At 36.4% G+C, this 15,523-nt stretch overlaps 1 protein-coding gene across 3 annotated transcripts in view; it reads left to right on the top strand.

The window, feature by feature from the left end:
* The window catches only part of SEPTIN7 (septin 7), a 105,009-nt gene that overhangs the window by 25,669 nt on the left and 63,817 nt on the right, over positions 1-15,523 (top strand). Inside the window, 2 exon segments of one of the 3 annotated variants that reach the window (NM_001258100.2) lie at positions 4,682-4,686; positions 5,978-6,080. The exons of 1 other annotated variant lie outside the window; for it this stretch is intronic. In NM_001258100.2, coding sequence (NP_001245029.1) covers positions 4,682-4,686; positions 5,978-6,080 — 108 coding nt within the window. 3 annotated transcript variants of the gene reach the window in all.

The following is a 15,523-nucleotide window of genomic DNA, read 5'->3' as shown; positions in this document are numbered from 1 at the left end:
AGATAGCAAGATTTGGGTAACTTTGGAACAGGAACAAATGGCAAGAGAACGTAAAGAATTCTAAGAGTTTCAATAATCTATCTATTAGAACTTGTTTGAAACGTAGTGTTATTTGAATACATTTGTGCTGAACTTATTTAACCTTAGAAGGAAGTTACTGGATATTGTATTTAAGTTGATTTTTTTCATCAAACAGTGGAGTTACTGTAGTTTGATTTTTCTTAACTATGCTTTTAACATACAGATTTAACATCTAAAAGATTTTGTAAAGCATATCTAGCAGATATGCTTTTAGAAAAGATTATTTGATAAATGTTGCTTCTTACATGACTAATGTTTGAGATCAAGGAATACTTTAAAGACCCAGGGGTATTTTTGTAGAAGCTTGGATGAATATACTTTTATTTATATGTACTTAAAAATGCCACAATTGTATCGCTCACATCTATAATTAATATTTCCTTATCCAGAGATATTTCACACTGGCACTGTGAACATTTGTGCAGGAAAAGAATCAGTGGGTGATTAAGTCTTTTGAATTACAGACTATGGTTGATTTTAGAATGTAGGGTATGGAAAAATTCTTATAAGATAGGAAAAGTCTATATGTTTTAATCAACCAGTATTTATTTATTTATTTATTTATTTATTTATTTATTTATTTAGAGACAGTCTTGCTCTGTCGTCCAAGTTGGAGTGCAGTGGTGCTATCTTGGCTCACTGCAACCTTTGCCTCCCAGGTTCAAGCGATTCTCCTGCCTCAGCCTCCAGAGTAGCTGGGACAACAGGTGTGCGCCTCCATGCCTGGCTAATTTTTGTATTTTTAGTAGAGACAGGGTTTCACTATGTTGGCCAGGCAGGTCTCGAACTCCTGACTTCAAGAGACCTACCCGCCTTGGCCTCCCAAAATGCTGGGATTACAGGCGAGAGCCACCATGCCTGGCCAAATTATTAGTATATTTTCTGAATAGTATTTGTGCTAGGTAGCTTCAGAGCCGTATTTTTGTATCTGATAGGATACTTTTATACGAATTTTGGGATGATTTGTTTTTAGCAGTGCCAAACCAATGTTTTATCTTTGTACAGCATTTCTTCCTCAGAAGATGTTTTCCTGAAAGAGTAGTCATTCAGATTTTTAAAATATGTACTGTGTGTCATCACCTTGCTAAGAACATAGAGATGAATATGACATGGTTCTCTCCCTCTGGGAAATCAGTCATATGGGGGAGCTGACAAAGTGTTTAAAATAATTTTATTTAAAAAGTTAAAGTTATTTATTATGATAATTACATGCAAATAATTGTCTACTGTAAATCATCCTAGTTACTCCTCTTTGTCACCATGTTACGGAGACAACTTTTATTTTTTAAGTTACCAGTGACCTTATTTCCAAATTTTATCAGTATGTTTGTTTCTATTCTGGTATCTTTCTCTGTAGCATTCAGCATAGTTGAATGAATCCTCCATCCCTGAGATGATCTTGATTTTCTTCCTGTCTCCACTGGCTGATCTTTCTCTACCTAACCTCTCAATGTTAGAGCGCTCAGGGCTTTGTCTCGACCCCCCTTCCTTTTTTTTTTTTTTTTTTCTTTAAAGACTGGAGTTTCTCTCTTGTTGCCCAGGCTGGAGTGCAGTGGCACGATCTTGGCTCACTGCAACCTCTGCCTCCCAGGTTCAAGCGATTCTTGTGCCTCAGCCTCCCGAGTAGCTGGGACTACAGGCATGCACCACCAAGTCCAGCCCATTTTTGTATTTTTAGTAGAGAAGGGGTTTCACCATGTTGGCCAAGATGTTCTCGATCTCCTGACCTTGTGATCCACCCGCCTCGGTCTCCCAAAGTGCTGGGATTACAGGCATAAGCCACTGTGCCCGGCCGACCCCCTTCTTTTTATCTTCTTTCATCTGTCTTTGGGAATCCAATCCTTTTTCAATAGTATCTGTATGGCGATGATTCCTAAATCTATATTTTCAGCACCAACCAACCATGAGATTTCTCACTCTGTTGCCCAGGCTGGAGTGTAGTGCCATGATCACAGCTCACTGAGGCCTTAACCTCCTGGGCTAAAGCAGTCCTCTCGCCTTGGCCTCCCAAAGTTTGGAATTACAAGCATGAACCACTCTGGATGGCCGAGAACTATCTTTAAAACAATAATCAGGTCACTTGCCTGTGAAAAATCCTCCAGTGGCTTCTTATCATGCCTAAAATAACATCCATATACTTCCTACTTTGGCTAAGTCCCAAATGATCTGGCCCCTACTTCCCTCCCTGACCTCATTTCCTGTCACTCATCCCCTTGTCCACTACTTCACTTCGTTATAGTTAACGGAACTTCTTTTTTTTTTGGAGACAAAGTCTCGCTCTGTCGCCCAGGCTCGAGTGCAGTGGCACAATCTCGGCTCACTGCAACTTCCACCCCGCAGGTTCAGGCCATTCTCCTGCCTCAGCCTCCAGAGTAGCTGGGACTACAGGCATACGCTGCCATGCCCTGCTAATTTTTTGTAGTTTTTAGTAGAGGTGGAGTTTCACTGTGTTGCCCAGGCTGATCTCAAACTCCTGAGCTCAGGCAATCCGCCTACCTTGGCTTTCTTTTTACTCTTGGAAATACCAAGTTCATCCCCACTTTAGGGCCTACCCCTTTGCCTGGAATGGTTTCCCGCTTTTCACAATTTTAAAATAGTACTGTGTGCCAAAGACTGTTCTCGTTGCTGAGGATAAAGCAGTGAATAAGAGACAAGGGCAGACCCTGAGGCATTTTTGTTATACCTCTTATCTGATGGGTTCCTTGAAGGTGCAGTCTAAAATTCTGTATTCTTTGAAACTACTTCAGCTTGCTCTCAGTAGCTTCCTTTTTTGATGTACAATTTATGTAATTCATTCAATCTCTGCCTTGATGGAGCTTACATTGCGGGCAGGATGGAGGTCACAGTAAACAAGATGGGTAAAATGTGTGTTGGATGGTGGCAAGAGCTAAGGAGAAGCATACAGCAAGCAGCAATGTGCTGAGGAGTGGGGTCGTAATTTTAAATAAGGTGATTAGGGCAGGCCTCTTTGAAGGTGACATTTGAGTAATAAAAATAATCTGTGGCTGGGGCTCGGTGACTTACGCCTGTCATCCCAGCACTTTGGGAGGCCAAGGCGGGTGGATCATGAGGTCAGGAGTTCAAGACCAGTCTGGCCAAGATGGTGAAACTCCATCTCTACTAAAAATACAAAAATACAAAAATTAGCCAGGTGTGGTGGCACATGCCTGTAATCCCAGCTAGTTGGGAGGCTGAGGCAGGGAATTGCTTGAACCTGGAAGGCAGAGGTTGCAGTGAGCTGAGATCACGCCACTGCCTGCCAGCCTGGGTGACAGTGAAATTCCGTCTCAAAAAAAAAAACCAAAACTATTCCAAGTAAAAAAAGCAACAAGTACAAAAGCCATGAAATGAAAGTATGCAGTGTATGTTTGGGGAATAGTTAGGGATTCAGTGCTGGGGAAAGCGACGTGAGCAAGGGGAGGAAGAGTTGCAGGAGATGAGACCAGAAGTAAGAGTAGAGCCAGATCTTGCTAGACTTTGTTGGCTAGCGGCTTTCAGCATTCGTGCACGTTGGAACTACATGAGGAGCTTTAAAAAATACTCATGGATGGGTCTCACTTGCAGAGATTAATTTAATTGATCTGGAGGTGCAGCTGGGACATTCGGATTTTATAAAAGCTCCCCCACGTGATTCTAAGATGCTGTTAAGGTGGAAAAACACTGTAGACCATTATTGGGACTTCGGCTTTTACTTTTGAGGAGGTTTGGAAGTCATTGGATGGTTTTGTCATGGAATAATTTTGTAATTAACTTTAAAACTGGGGTTTTGTTTATGCTTTTATTTAACTATAAAACTGACTCCAATTGTTTGAAGTGGTTTGTGATATAACTCAGATTTGTCTCAGTATAAAAAGATACACTTTTCACAGTTTGGCCAAGGATTATCTATTTTATTTTCTATACTATTAGTTGCCTTTCAGTTTGCACAGTTCACATTTGTCTCCTCTTTCCATCTGTTTCTGCTTATCATCTTTAGCGTCCTTCCTTTTCCTATATCTAACTGTCTACATTTCTTTAAATTCTGGACTTCAGTTTAATTAATAGAACTTGAAATACAGCATTGTATAAAAAGATTTTAACCAAAACATTTGCATTTGTCTTATCTGAGCTGTCTTAATCCGGTGACTGACAAAGCAAAGTTGCGTGAAATTAACATTTTTTTCCTTCTTGTAATTTAAAACTTGGTTCCTGTATACCTTCCTGGAACTTTATACTTTTATATCTTTTCTACCATTTCTGTAAAACCTCAACTGCAGGGTGCAATAATGGACCTTATTTTCTATATTTCAGCAGGACAGCTGCTGAAAGTGGGTTTAAACTCACTGGCATTATATCCCACACAAAAAGTACTACTTTTTGACATGTTTAGAAAAAAGTCTGCCTTTAATTTCTTTGTAATTTACCTCTAATTTGTTGAGTTACATGTAAGTAACTTTTTTTTTTCCCCCCTGTCTTTTGCTGTGTTTCAATGGATTTGCCTCTCCTGTTTGGACCGAATATGTCATTACAATTCTTGGAATTCTTTGTTTACTGTGCCTCTGTGGATTTCTTCTGTTGGAATCTGGAACACTGGAATGATGGAAATGTGTTCTTTACAAAGTAGCTGTGAGTATACTACATAATTTATACAGAGATTTTTTTCAGTCTCAGTTAAATTTAACTTACAGTTGGATGAAATATGAGCCAAGGAAACCTTAGGTTTAATACATATTTCTAACTCCACTCATAGCAGACTTTCAGATATTTGACTTAAAGATATTAGATTCTGATTAGTCTCTTAATTATTATGTTTACAGTTAGCTCTTCATTTTAATGGGCTTAGTTTTTAAAATTTGGCTTAAGAATTAGTTTTATTAAATAAAAGCCAAATATTATGGATGGAATGTTTATCTACATGACTAGTAAACATTGTAGACTGCTGTTCTTTGTTAAATCCAAATGTATTGCATTGATGTTTTGATCTCATGAGTGCTTTTTAAATGAGAATTAAACGTGGCAGAAACTTTTAAGAGAATGTGTGCCTCTTTTTGCTATTGTTTTTTATGTTGAGATAAGACTACCTCCAAAGTAAAATTAACCAATAAGACTCTGCTTATTCAGATAGTCTTAACTATGGACAGTATTTCTCACATGTGGGTAAGTTAGAAGTCAGAGTTATTTACTACACCAATTTGGAAGTAGATTTCTTTGAATTACTCATGAAACTATTGTTGAGGTCATCTAGGAATAAAAAACCAATAGAAAAAATGAAGTTATAATTTACTTTAAAACTTGGATAAACCTGAAGATAAAGGCAGCAGGATCATGTGAAACCTTGAAGTGACAAAATTGGACCTGGCATAACAGCGTGAATGATACTGTAGCTGGTTGGCACTGATCACAAGAGCCTTCAAGAATTTATTTTTAAAAATTGCTTTAAATTCAACACTTTGATTTCATTTCATGAATAAGAAGACAAATTTCAAGAATCTCATACCTGTGGTAATTAGTGTGATCAAAGGAGATAATTAAAAAGGATTCTTAATATTGTATGAAGGGGATTTGAATTTTTTGGTTGTGAAAAATCCTGTGTTATTTTGCTTTTTTAGTTGGTTGGTCAGTCATCTTGTTACTAACTGCTGTCAATTAAAATCTTTGCTCTGAGGCAGGTTTTCTAAATTTTTATTTCATTCCCTTGGATTTTTGTAATTAACCATTATATTGTCAATCAACTCATGCTCAAATAATTTTGTCCATTTAAGAATTGATAGTTTTATTGATAATGCCATGGAATTAGTTTGATTTGCTGTGAATAATAGTATAATTTTCTAAAATAGGTTCATGAAGGGAATTTGAAATGTGTGACAGAATAGTATTGTTGATACATGAATAACTTGGCCCTTTTTGCTTTTGTCAGCAACAGAAGAACCTTGAAGGCTATGTGGGATTTGCCAATCTCCCAAATCAAGTATACAGAAAATCAGTGAAGAGAGGTTTTGAATTCACGCTTATGGTAGTGGGTAAGATATGATTCCTTATTAAAATGGAACTTTGGTTTAAGTTTTAAACCGTTAGTCAACTCTGAATGAATTTAAGAAAATACTAGCACAGATATCTATAGTGATCATATCTTTGTTATATTTTCTCTTAGGTGCATACATTTTAAAATTTAACTCGGTGGCATAATGGGATTTATGTCGTCTTGCCTCTTTTTTAAAGGTAGAAACTAAAAGTTGAGAAATGGTGGGTGATAGTGTTGGAGTGAAACTCTAGAGAAGTTATCTTCAATTGGTAGTGCTACAAAAGAAAATAGCATCTGGTGGTTATTACTCCCGGATAGTTTTGTTTTCTGGTTTATGTGCTATAGTGGAGTATCATGTAAGCATTTAACTTAATGTGCTCTGAATTTTGAAAAGTAAGGTAGGATAGAGGATCATAATAATGTAGTTGATTACCCTTGGAATTCGTTAATTGAATGTAAGCACTGGAATGAGTAAAATATGACTCTCCTCATCCTCTAATTCAGTTTCAGTTTTCTTTTGTGTTTCATTCCACGAACCACCTTACCCTGCCTGTATAGTCCATTTGAAAATACTGTTCAGGATAATTTTGACTGTAGGTTGGTAACATCATTATTATATATGAAGAAACATACTGTGCCTTTCCCATCTGTAAGATTAGTCATCTTCAATGACAATCTTATTCTTTTTTTTTTTTTAAATGACTACACAGTATTTTCACCTCATATAGGCTGACTTTAGAACCCAAGTTATGAATATTGTATAGTGTAACTTTGTTGTATTTATTTCTCTTATTTGTTTTAAGAAGGTGAATTGCAGGTTAGTGGATTAGCTATCCTTAACAAAGAAAATTGAGTTGATGCTAGACTTTTTAGGTAGTATACACTTTTGTTAATTATATTTCAACTCTAATATTTTGATGCTGAATTAGGTTAATTGAACTAGCTGTGAAATACTCCTTTATTGGGAGGTAGAATATTTTATGTACTGACCGCAATATTTTACCTGTTGGTCAGTTTTTGGCTCTTTGGAAGTTGTATACATTGTAAGAGTTCACAGTTAAAACATGGTACAAAATTTGCAAATTTGATACTTTATAGCATTGGTTACCTTGTCTATGTATCTCTTGTTGAGTAGAAGTGTAATATATCTAGCTTGCAAACTGCTGCTGTGGAATAGAGGTCGGTCTAGATAGAGGGATAAAATAATGCAGCGCGTACCTTTTCTTCAGCAGGTTGGTAACATCATCATTATATGAGAAACACTGTCTCTTACCTCTACATGTGTAATATTAATAATCTTAAGTGACAAACTGTAGACAAATAGAATTTTTTCACTTATGAGAAAACCTCCTAGGTCCATTAGGAGAACTGTAACAATTTAAAAATTTTTCCTTTGACATTAGAATTTTAGTTTAAAGAATAACTTTTCTAATCATACTTAGTAGGATAATGTCTGGTGATCAAGGCCAGAGAGTTGATTTAAAATCTCTGTGGCATTTTTCCAAATGAAAAAAATCAAATAGTCATCTGATGTTGATTTTTAGAGGAGATATTCAGTCTCTAGATGTATATTACTTATTAGCTTTTCTAATTAATCCCTTTGTGATTGCAGCTTTTCTTTTTTCTCTTCCTAATGATAAGACGTCAACTGAGGCCAAAAAAAAAATGGGTGTTAATATCCTTATTTTCAAGTGTTAATATCTTTACTCTGTTTTCCCACTGAGCCTTGAACATTGTTTAATTAACTACATTTGAATAGATATGTTGAGTGCAGGTATTAAATATTTTCATCTATATAGGTGTAGTGCCTAATACGTAGTCACTTACTAAGTATCTAATCACTTAGTATCTAATATGTTGATTTATTTTTCACATTTTAGGCTGACTCTAACAGCATCATTTGCAAATCATAGAAAGCTAAAACCAACCTTGCTTTAATATTCTTGACTTAAAAACTTTCAGCTATTCCTTATGAGCTAAATCCTCATTTTTGGGATCTAAACTCAGAATAAATTTGGCTCCCACATTACAACTCTTCGTTTACAACTTACACACTGATATCAACTGAGAATCTGTAACAGATTTTTTTATTGAACTCTTTGTACTTTGTCGGAAAACCTTTAATAATCTTGCTTCATAAGCAATGTTTATTGAGTTCTTGCTTGAGTGACTTATTTGTATCAAAGAAGCATGCTGTGTATTCCCATATTTTCTCTCTTAAAGGAGCTTCTGATTTATATGACAAGATAAACCACATAAAAATGGGGTCAGTAGAATCATACAAAAGTTTAAGGGTATAGAGCCATAGAAATTTAAGGGTGTAGGAGAGTTTGCCTTGGTTGGAGATTATTATTGCCTTCTTTTGAAAAGGGAGGCATTAGGACAAATTTTTGAAGGATAGAATTGGGGCCAAGATTGAGGAAGCAGTCCTGTTGGGGGAAATAATAGCCATCATTTACATAACTTTTTTACGTGTGAGGCAATGTTTTAAGTACTTTATGGACATTATCTACTAACTCACAATTCTTAGAACAGCCCTATGAAGTAGATATTGTTATCCCATTTTGGAGATGAAGAAACTGAGGCATAGAGAGATTAGGTTACTTGCCCATGGTTACATTGCTAGCAGATGGCAGAACCAAACCCATTCTACTGCTCAGTTAGTCTGATGTGTTCTTAACCACCATGCAGTGGCTTATCTGGGGATACTGGGTATAGTGCAGTGTTTATAAGAGTACATCCAATATGCCTTGAACTGAGATGAATTCAGTGAAAGAGAGGATGAATGAGAATGAGAAGTAGAGAACTTAAATAGTACAAGTAATTTTTCCTGTTATTCCACTAGAATGAGCGTCTGGCCTAGAGTGGGTGTGAAATGGGGGAGGTGCATTTGCTATTTTCCTAGTCATTATCAGCTTCCACATAGTTTGATAGTGTGAACTTCTCAGTTTGCTGAATGTTATAGTCTAGTGACAACAGGGCACCTAAATACAAATCGGTCACTTTTTATGTGCTCAAAGAAAGTTACCTATTTTAGTGGAGGAGGAAGATAGGTTGTTAGCTTATATGTAATTGTGCTTTATGGATGATATAAGGAATTTTTCAAGATTTTTTTCACAGCACACTGACTTTAGGATCTGACCCCTAAGATGTAACTTTATAATTAGAAATAAAGCTGGAAAGGTAGACTAGCCAGGATTTTGGAAACCCTGATTGGCAATTTGATGGGGAGATTAGAATTCTTGATTTTGAATCTTGAAAAATTTAGGCATATCAAATAATGAAGACATGTAGATCTCTATTCATTGAAGTTGTCTAACCTGTTTGGCTTAGAACTTGACTGTCATTAGTGTGCTCCCTAATTAGACTTAACTGTGATAGAGAATAAATTTTTAATTGTAATATCCTGTTTTTGCTAGAATTCTTCAAGGAGGCAGAACTCAGAAGACTGTAGTTTGCTTTATTTAACTTGAAATAGTTTTTAAAACAGGTGGTATTAAACCTATTATTCTGAATCCTAGGAAGATAGAATCCAAAATTCAGTCATTTCTGAACTTTGCAAAATTTTTGTGATTACAGAATTTTAAAAATTTAATGATATGTCAATAATGTGTTTGACCTATGCTATATGTCTTTTAGTGGCAGGTTGGCATTTCCATTTTTTTTTTCCAGCGGGAGAGAGCTTAGAACATGTTGGCTTAGCCATTTTTTGGGATTCAGAGTTTATCATAATTTTTTTCTTTGTATATGCCTTATCAGAGAAAGTTTACGAGTTATTTAGTTAGCGATAGGATATACAATGACTATCCTAGTTGTCATTTTCCTCCACTACCTGTTGATGTTTGAGTTGACAGAATAACATTTATATCAGTTTATCAGTTATTTGAAAAAATGGAAAGATAATATTGACTCAAAATTTTGTATCTAGGCTGTTGAGTATTTTGTGGTATTTTTAAGATATGTTAGCTCCTTGAAATGCTTTGAGTTATGATTTTAAGGTTTTTCCTTGAGCTCTGTATTTTTATTTTGCTTTTATTAATAGAAGTAACTTAACCGATAATGACTTCACAACATTGAGAATATCCTAAAATCCATTGATTTATACACTTTAAAATGGTGAATTTTATCTTAGAAAAAGTAATTCAAAGAGAAAGTTTAGAAGAAAAAAAATCACGTAATTCCACATGTCCACTATTTTAATTTTGTACATTCCTTCTAGCTGGTAAATCTGAATATTTTTAAAGCACTTAAAAATGAAGTTAATATATTTCATTGCAGAAATTGGAAAATGCAGAAGAGCAAAATGAAAATAAATATTGTCATCTGTCATCTATTGATCATAACTCTTAAGTATAGGAACATTTAGTATTCTTATGTGTATCTGTAATGTTCTATGATTGCCTTTTAAATGTGCAGTTAAATTGTGATTATCTTGTGATATCTTAACGTTCTTTCGTAACCTATCTATTGGTCAAATTGTAGACTTTAATGGCCTGTACAGGTTGGCTATATCATTCTTGGTTGTATTGTCAGGATAGTTAAAATTGTTAGCTAGTATTAATACTATAATAACATGGTTATAGTTATACGTTTGCTTGAATTTTTAGTTATTTTCTTAGAATAATAAAGCTTTGGAAGTTTGAATTGCTGTGTTAAGATTGATACATTGTTTTAAGGGTTTTGATACATAATACCAAATTGCTCTAAAACAGGTTGTGTACCATTTTGCACGCTCATCAAGTGTTGACAGCACCGTTTTCCCTGAATACTGCCAACACTGGATATTAATCTGATTCCTGAAACGTGGTATCTTATTTTCATCTGTATTTTATTGTTGCTAGTTATTTGATTTATTTATTTTTCGAGATGGAGTCTTGCTCTGTTGTCCAGGCTGGAGTGTGGTGGTGCAATCTCAGCTTACTGCAACCTCCACCTCCCAGGTTCAGGCAGTTTTCCTGCTTCAGCCTCCCTGGGACTACAGGTGTGCACCACCACCCTCAGCTAATTTTATATTTTTAATAGAGATAGGGTTTCACCGTCTTGGCCAGGCTGGTGTCGAACTCCTGACCTCAGGTGATCCACTCGCCTTGGCCTCCCAAAGTGATGGGATTACAGGTGTGAGCCACCGTGGCTGGCCATTGCCAGTTATTTTTTATGTTTATTTACCTTTGATATTCTTTTATAAATGGTGTGTTCCAGTTTATTTTTAAAAACTTTTTTTTTCTTAAGTTTAGGTAGGTAGGTACTCTGAGGGCATTATTATTATGTTGTTGTTGGTAGGCATTGACATTTTTTTCCAGAATTTTTTGTGTGTTGTGTTTTCTATTAGCTTGATTTTTATATTATCCAAACTTCCTTCCTTCCTTCCTTCCTTCCTTCCTTCCTTCCTTCCTTCCTTCCTTCCTTCCTTCCTTCCCTCCCTCCCTCCCTCCCTCCCTCCCTCCTTCCTTCCTTCCCTCCCTCCCTCCTTCCTTCCTTCCTTCCTTCCTTCCTTCCTTCCTTCCTTCCTTTCCTCCCTCCTTCCCTCCCTCCCTCCCTTCCCTCCCTCCCTCCCTCCCACCTACCCACCTACCAATCTACCTACCTACAGGATCTCACTTTGTCACCCAGGCTGGAGGAGTGCAGTGGCACAATCTTGGCTCACTGCAGTCTCTGCCTCCTGGGTTCAAGTCCTCCTCCCCCCTCAGCCTCCCAAGTAGCTGAGACTACAGTTGTGTGCCACCGTGCCCAGCTAATTTTTTGTTTTTGTATTTTTTTTTGTAGAGATGATGTTTCGCCATGTTGCCCGTGGCTGGTCTCGAACTCCTGGGCTCAAGCGATCCATCTGCCTTGGCCTCCCAGAGTGCTAGGATTACAGGTGTGAGCCATTATGTCTGACCTCAGTCTTTTTCTTTATGGTTTTCTTAATGTCTTCTTGCTTGATTCAAGGTTATTAGAAGTTCTACTACATATTAAGTATATTGAGTATACAGACTAAGTGACTAATTAAAGACTAACTTTAATTAATTTTTTATTTTGAAATCTTAAGTCCATATGTTTTTTTTGATCTGAGTTGTGAGGCAGGAATCTGATGTTTATTTTTCAAATGGTTAAGTAGCCCTACCAAAACCGTTTGTTACAAGCTTAATTTTTTAAAGTGTATATGCTTGGTATGTTCTCTTTCTTACCCTTTGGTTTAGTTCATTGATCTTCCCATATAAATACTACATTCTTGGAGTTATAAATTTACAGCAATTATGTAGTGTTTATTTACGTAGGAAGATTACCAGAGTTTATGTTAATTTAGGGAGATAAGCAAACAGTAAGTCAAATGATTACAAATTGTGCTATTTTCTGGAAAGAAATAAATATGGTGAGACTTATTTGGAGTCATCAAGGAGGACCTGCCTTTTTGAAAAGGATATTTTTTCATGCTAATTCCTGAATTACATGACAGTTAGGGAATACTAAAAAGAAAAAAAAAACTAAAGGAAAATAAAGACTTAGCAGCAAGAGATGATAATCATTAATATATGCTGTGTTTATCCTCCATATTTTACTTTTGACAACTGCATAATGTTTCCAGCTGTGGCTATCTGATATTTTGCCATTACTTTATCATTTGACATTTGAATGATTTGTTTTGTTTGATCTCATAATGCTTCAATAAAAATTTTACAGAATGGGAATTTTGGTCAACATTTTAATGATAATGCTTAATGACTATATGTGTAGTCTAATCTGAGACTGAATATACTATAAATTTTGTATTTTATGTTATGTTATGTTATGTTATTTTTGAGACGAAGTCTTGCTCTGTCGACCAGACTGGAGTGCAGGGTGCTGTCTCGGCTCACTGCAACCTCCGCCTCCTGGGTTCAAGCAGTTCTCTGCCGCAGCCTCCCCAGTAGCTGGGATTACAGGTGCCTGCTACCACGCTCAGCTAATTTTTGTATTTTTAGTAGAGATGGGGTTTCACCATCTTGGCCAGTCTGGTCATGAACTCCTGACCTTGTGATCCACTCGCCTCAGCCTCCCAAAGTGCTGGGATTACAGGCGTGAGCCACTGTGCCTGACCTGTAATTTATTTTTTTTACTGATGAACAACACTAGGTTTGTTTTTACCCCTACCCTTGTTACAAATAGCATGACAATGAAGATCTTTAAACAGAGTTTTGTTATATGTATGTTGGCAGTATCATTATTATTTATTTGTTAATAATTCCTGAAGTAGGATTATTAGATCAAAGTATTTGAACATTTTGTGGCTCTTGGCACATACTGGCAAATTGTTCTTTTCCTTTCTTTCCCTTTTCCCTTTTCCTTTTCCTTTTCTCCCCTTCCCCCTCTCCCTCCCCACTTCCATCTTCCTACTTACCCCTCTCTCCTTCCTCCCTCCTCCTCCTTCCTCCTCCCGCCTTCCCCTTCTCCTTCCCCTTCCCCTTCCATTTTCTTCTTTTGTTTCTGAAACAAGGTCTTGTTCTGGTGCCTAAGCTGGAGCCCAGTGGTGCAGAGCTCACTGCAGCCTTGAGCCCCTGGGCTCAAGTGATCGTCCCACCTCAGCCTCCCTAGTACCTGGGACCACAGGCACACACCGCTATGCCCAACTAATTAAAAAAAAAAAAATTGTTTTGTAGAGATGGGGTCTCACTGTGTTGCCCAGGCTAACCTTGAACTCCTGGCCTAAAGCAGTCCTCTCTCCTTGGCTTCCTAAAGTGCTGGGATTACAGGTGTGAGCCATCATGCCTGGCCAGCAAAATTGTTTTTTAAAAGTTTGTTCTACTAAAGATTATATATTAAGAAAAAAGGAAATTTTTTTTTTTTCCTGAATTTGAAGAGATTTATGGTATATTTGAAGGCTAGGCTATTCATTCCATGGATGTTATGACTGTTTTAGATGCTTGAGAGAGATTTTAAAGGTACATGAATACACTATAATAGTAGAGGAGGAAAATAATATACACATAACTATACCATGAATCATAATGTGTTAAGTGGCATAAGAAATGTGTAAACCAAATGCTATGGAAATTTAGAGAAAGGGGACTTTACGGCTAAAAAGCATGCCATTATCTTAATCATTTACTAATTCATGAGAAAAAATGGTACTTTTTTTTCAGTAATTTGTATATTCATGTTTTGTTCGCTTAATTCTTAATTTGAATTAATGGCTTAAATCCAGTGTCTTAATCATGGAACAGTGTAATTAGGAAAAAATACTTGTAAAATCAGTCTTACAGATTGTAGTCTATTAGCTGGGTGTAGTGGTGTGCACCTGTAATCCTAACTACTCAGGAGGCTGAGGCAGGAGAATTGCTTGAACCCGGGAGGCAGGGGTTGCAGTGAGCTGAGATCACACCACTACACTTCAGCCTGGGCAACAGAATGACTGAGATTCTTTTTCAAACGTAAAAAAAAAAAAAAAAAAAAAAAATTAGTTCTGTAACAAGAGCAGTATCTGGATTGATATGTGTAAGAAATGTAATCTTGATAATATCCCAGTTTTATTTGGCAGTCTTTAAAAAAGTCATCAGTGTGATTTTAAAAATATATATTAGCAAGTCACTGAATTATAATTCTTAATCTGTTTTTGCTTCTCATACATATACTATCCTAATATGGTCTTTGAAAATGATATAAGAAACTCCAGTGTTGAAAAACACAGCTATCTTTTCTTTTGACAGACCGAGAAGCCTAAGATGAACTTCATAGTATATAGGCTAAATTAGTAAAGAGAGGTAAGGATAGTCGTGTTTGTCAGAGACCTAGAGAAACTGTTCTCTTGGTTATGAATACACTCAAGATTGATTGGATAGATGGACTGAAGTAAAAATGTTATCACATTTGTTAATTTTAATTAGCCAGATGTTGGGACAGAAATGTGAAGGCTGCATAGTCTGTCAGTATTTTAAAAGAACTCAGTACTGAATGGAAGGCAAGGGCATGAAGGGAGCACATGTTAATGCAACTTCTTTACAGATGGAAATGTAATTCTCACATAGGAGACTCCTTTAGTATGTAGTTTTCATCTTGGCAAGGAAGACTGCTCTTTCTTTCTCCATAATGGGTAGTTTCTAAATCTTTCCTAGACTAGGTCATGGAGGCCAAATACTATTGTGGGTCAAGGGGGTCCATCCTTTTCTTAGGTGACTGTATCACATATGTCTGAAATATAATTTTAAATATGAGATAATAATAACACCTCCTGCCTAGCTATGACTGCAGTCTAGCACCAAAGGAGGTCAGAATTTCCCCCTTTATATTTAGTTCATCTTTCTGTTGAAAGCATTTGTAGATTGAGTGGTTTTTATATTATGAATCAGGTTTATTCTCTCCCAAGGTGGGGAGTTTTCAAGTGTTACATTTCTTAATACGCAGCAGGTGGATTTTGTCTGAAAGATAGTTTTATGCCAGGATATTGTACTTGTTTCACTATTGAACTACAGAACCTTAGAATTATTT

The sequence above is a fragment of the Macaca mulatta genome, chromosome 3 (assembly GCF_049350105.2).
Source record: "Macaca mulatta isolate MMU2019108-1 chromosome 3, T2T-MMU8v2.0, whole genome shotgun sequence".
Lineage (NCBI taxonomy): Eukaryota > Metazoa > Chordata > Mammalia > Primates > Cercopithecidae > Macaca > Macaca mulatta.
Note: the sequence above shows the minus strand (reverse complement) of the source record. Positions and strands in the feature narration are given on the sequence as shown.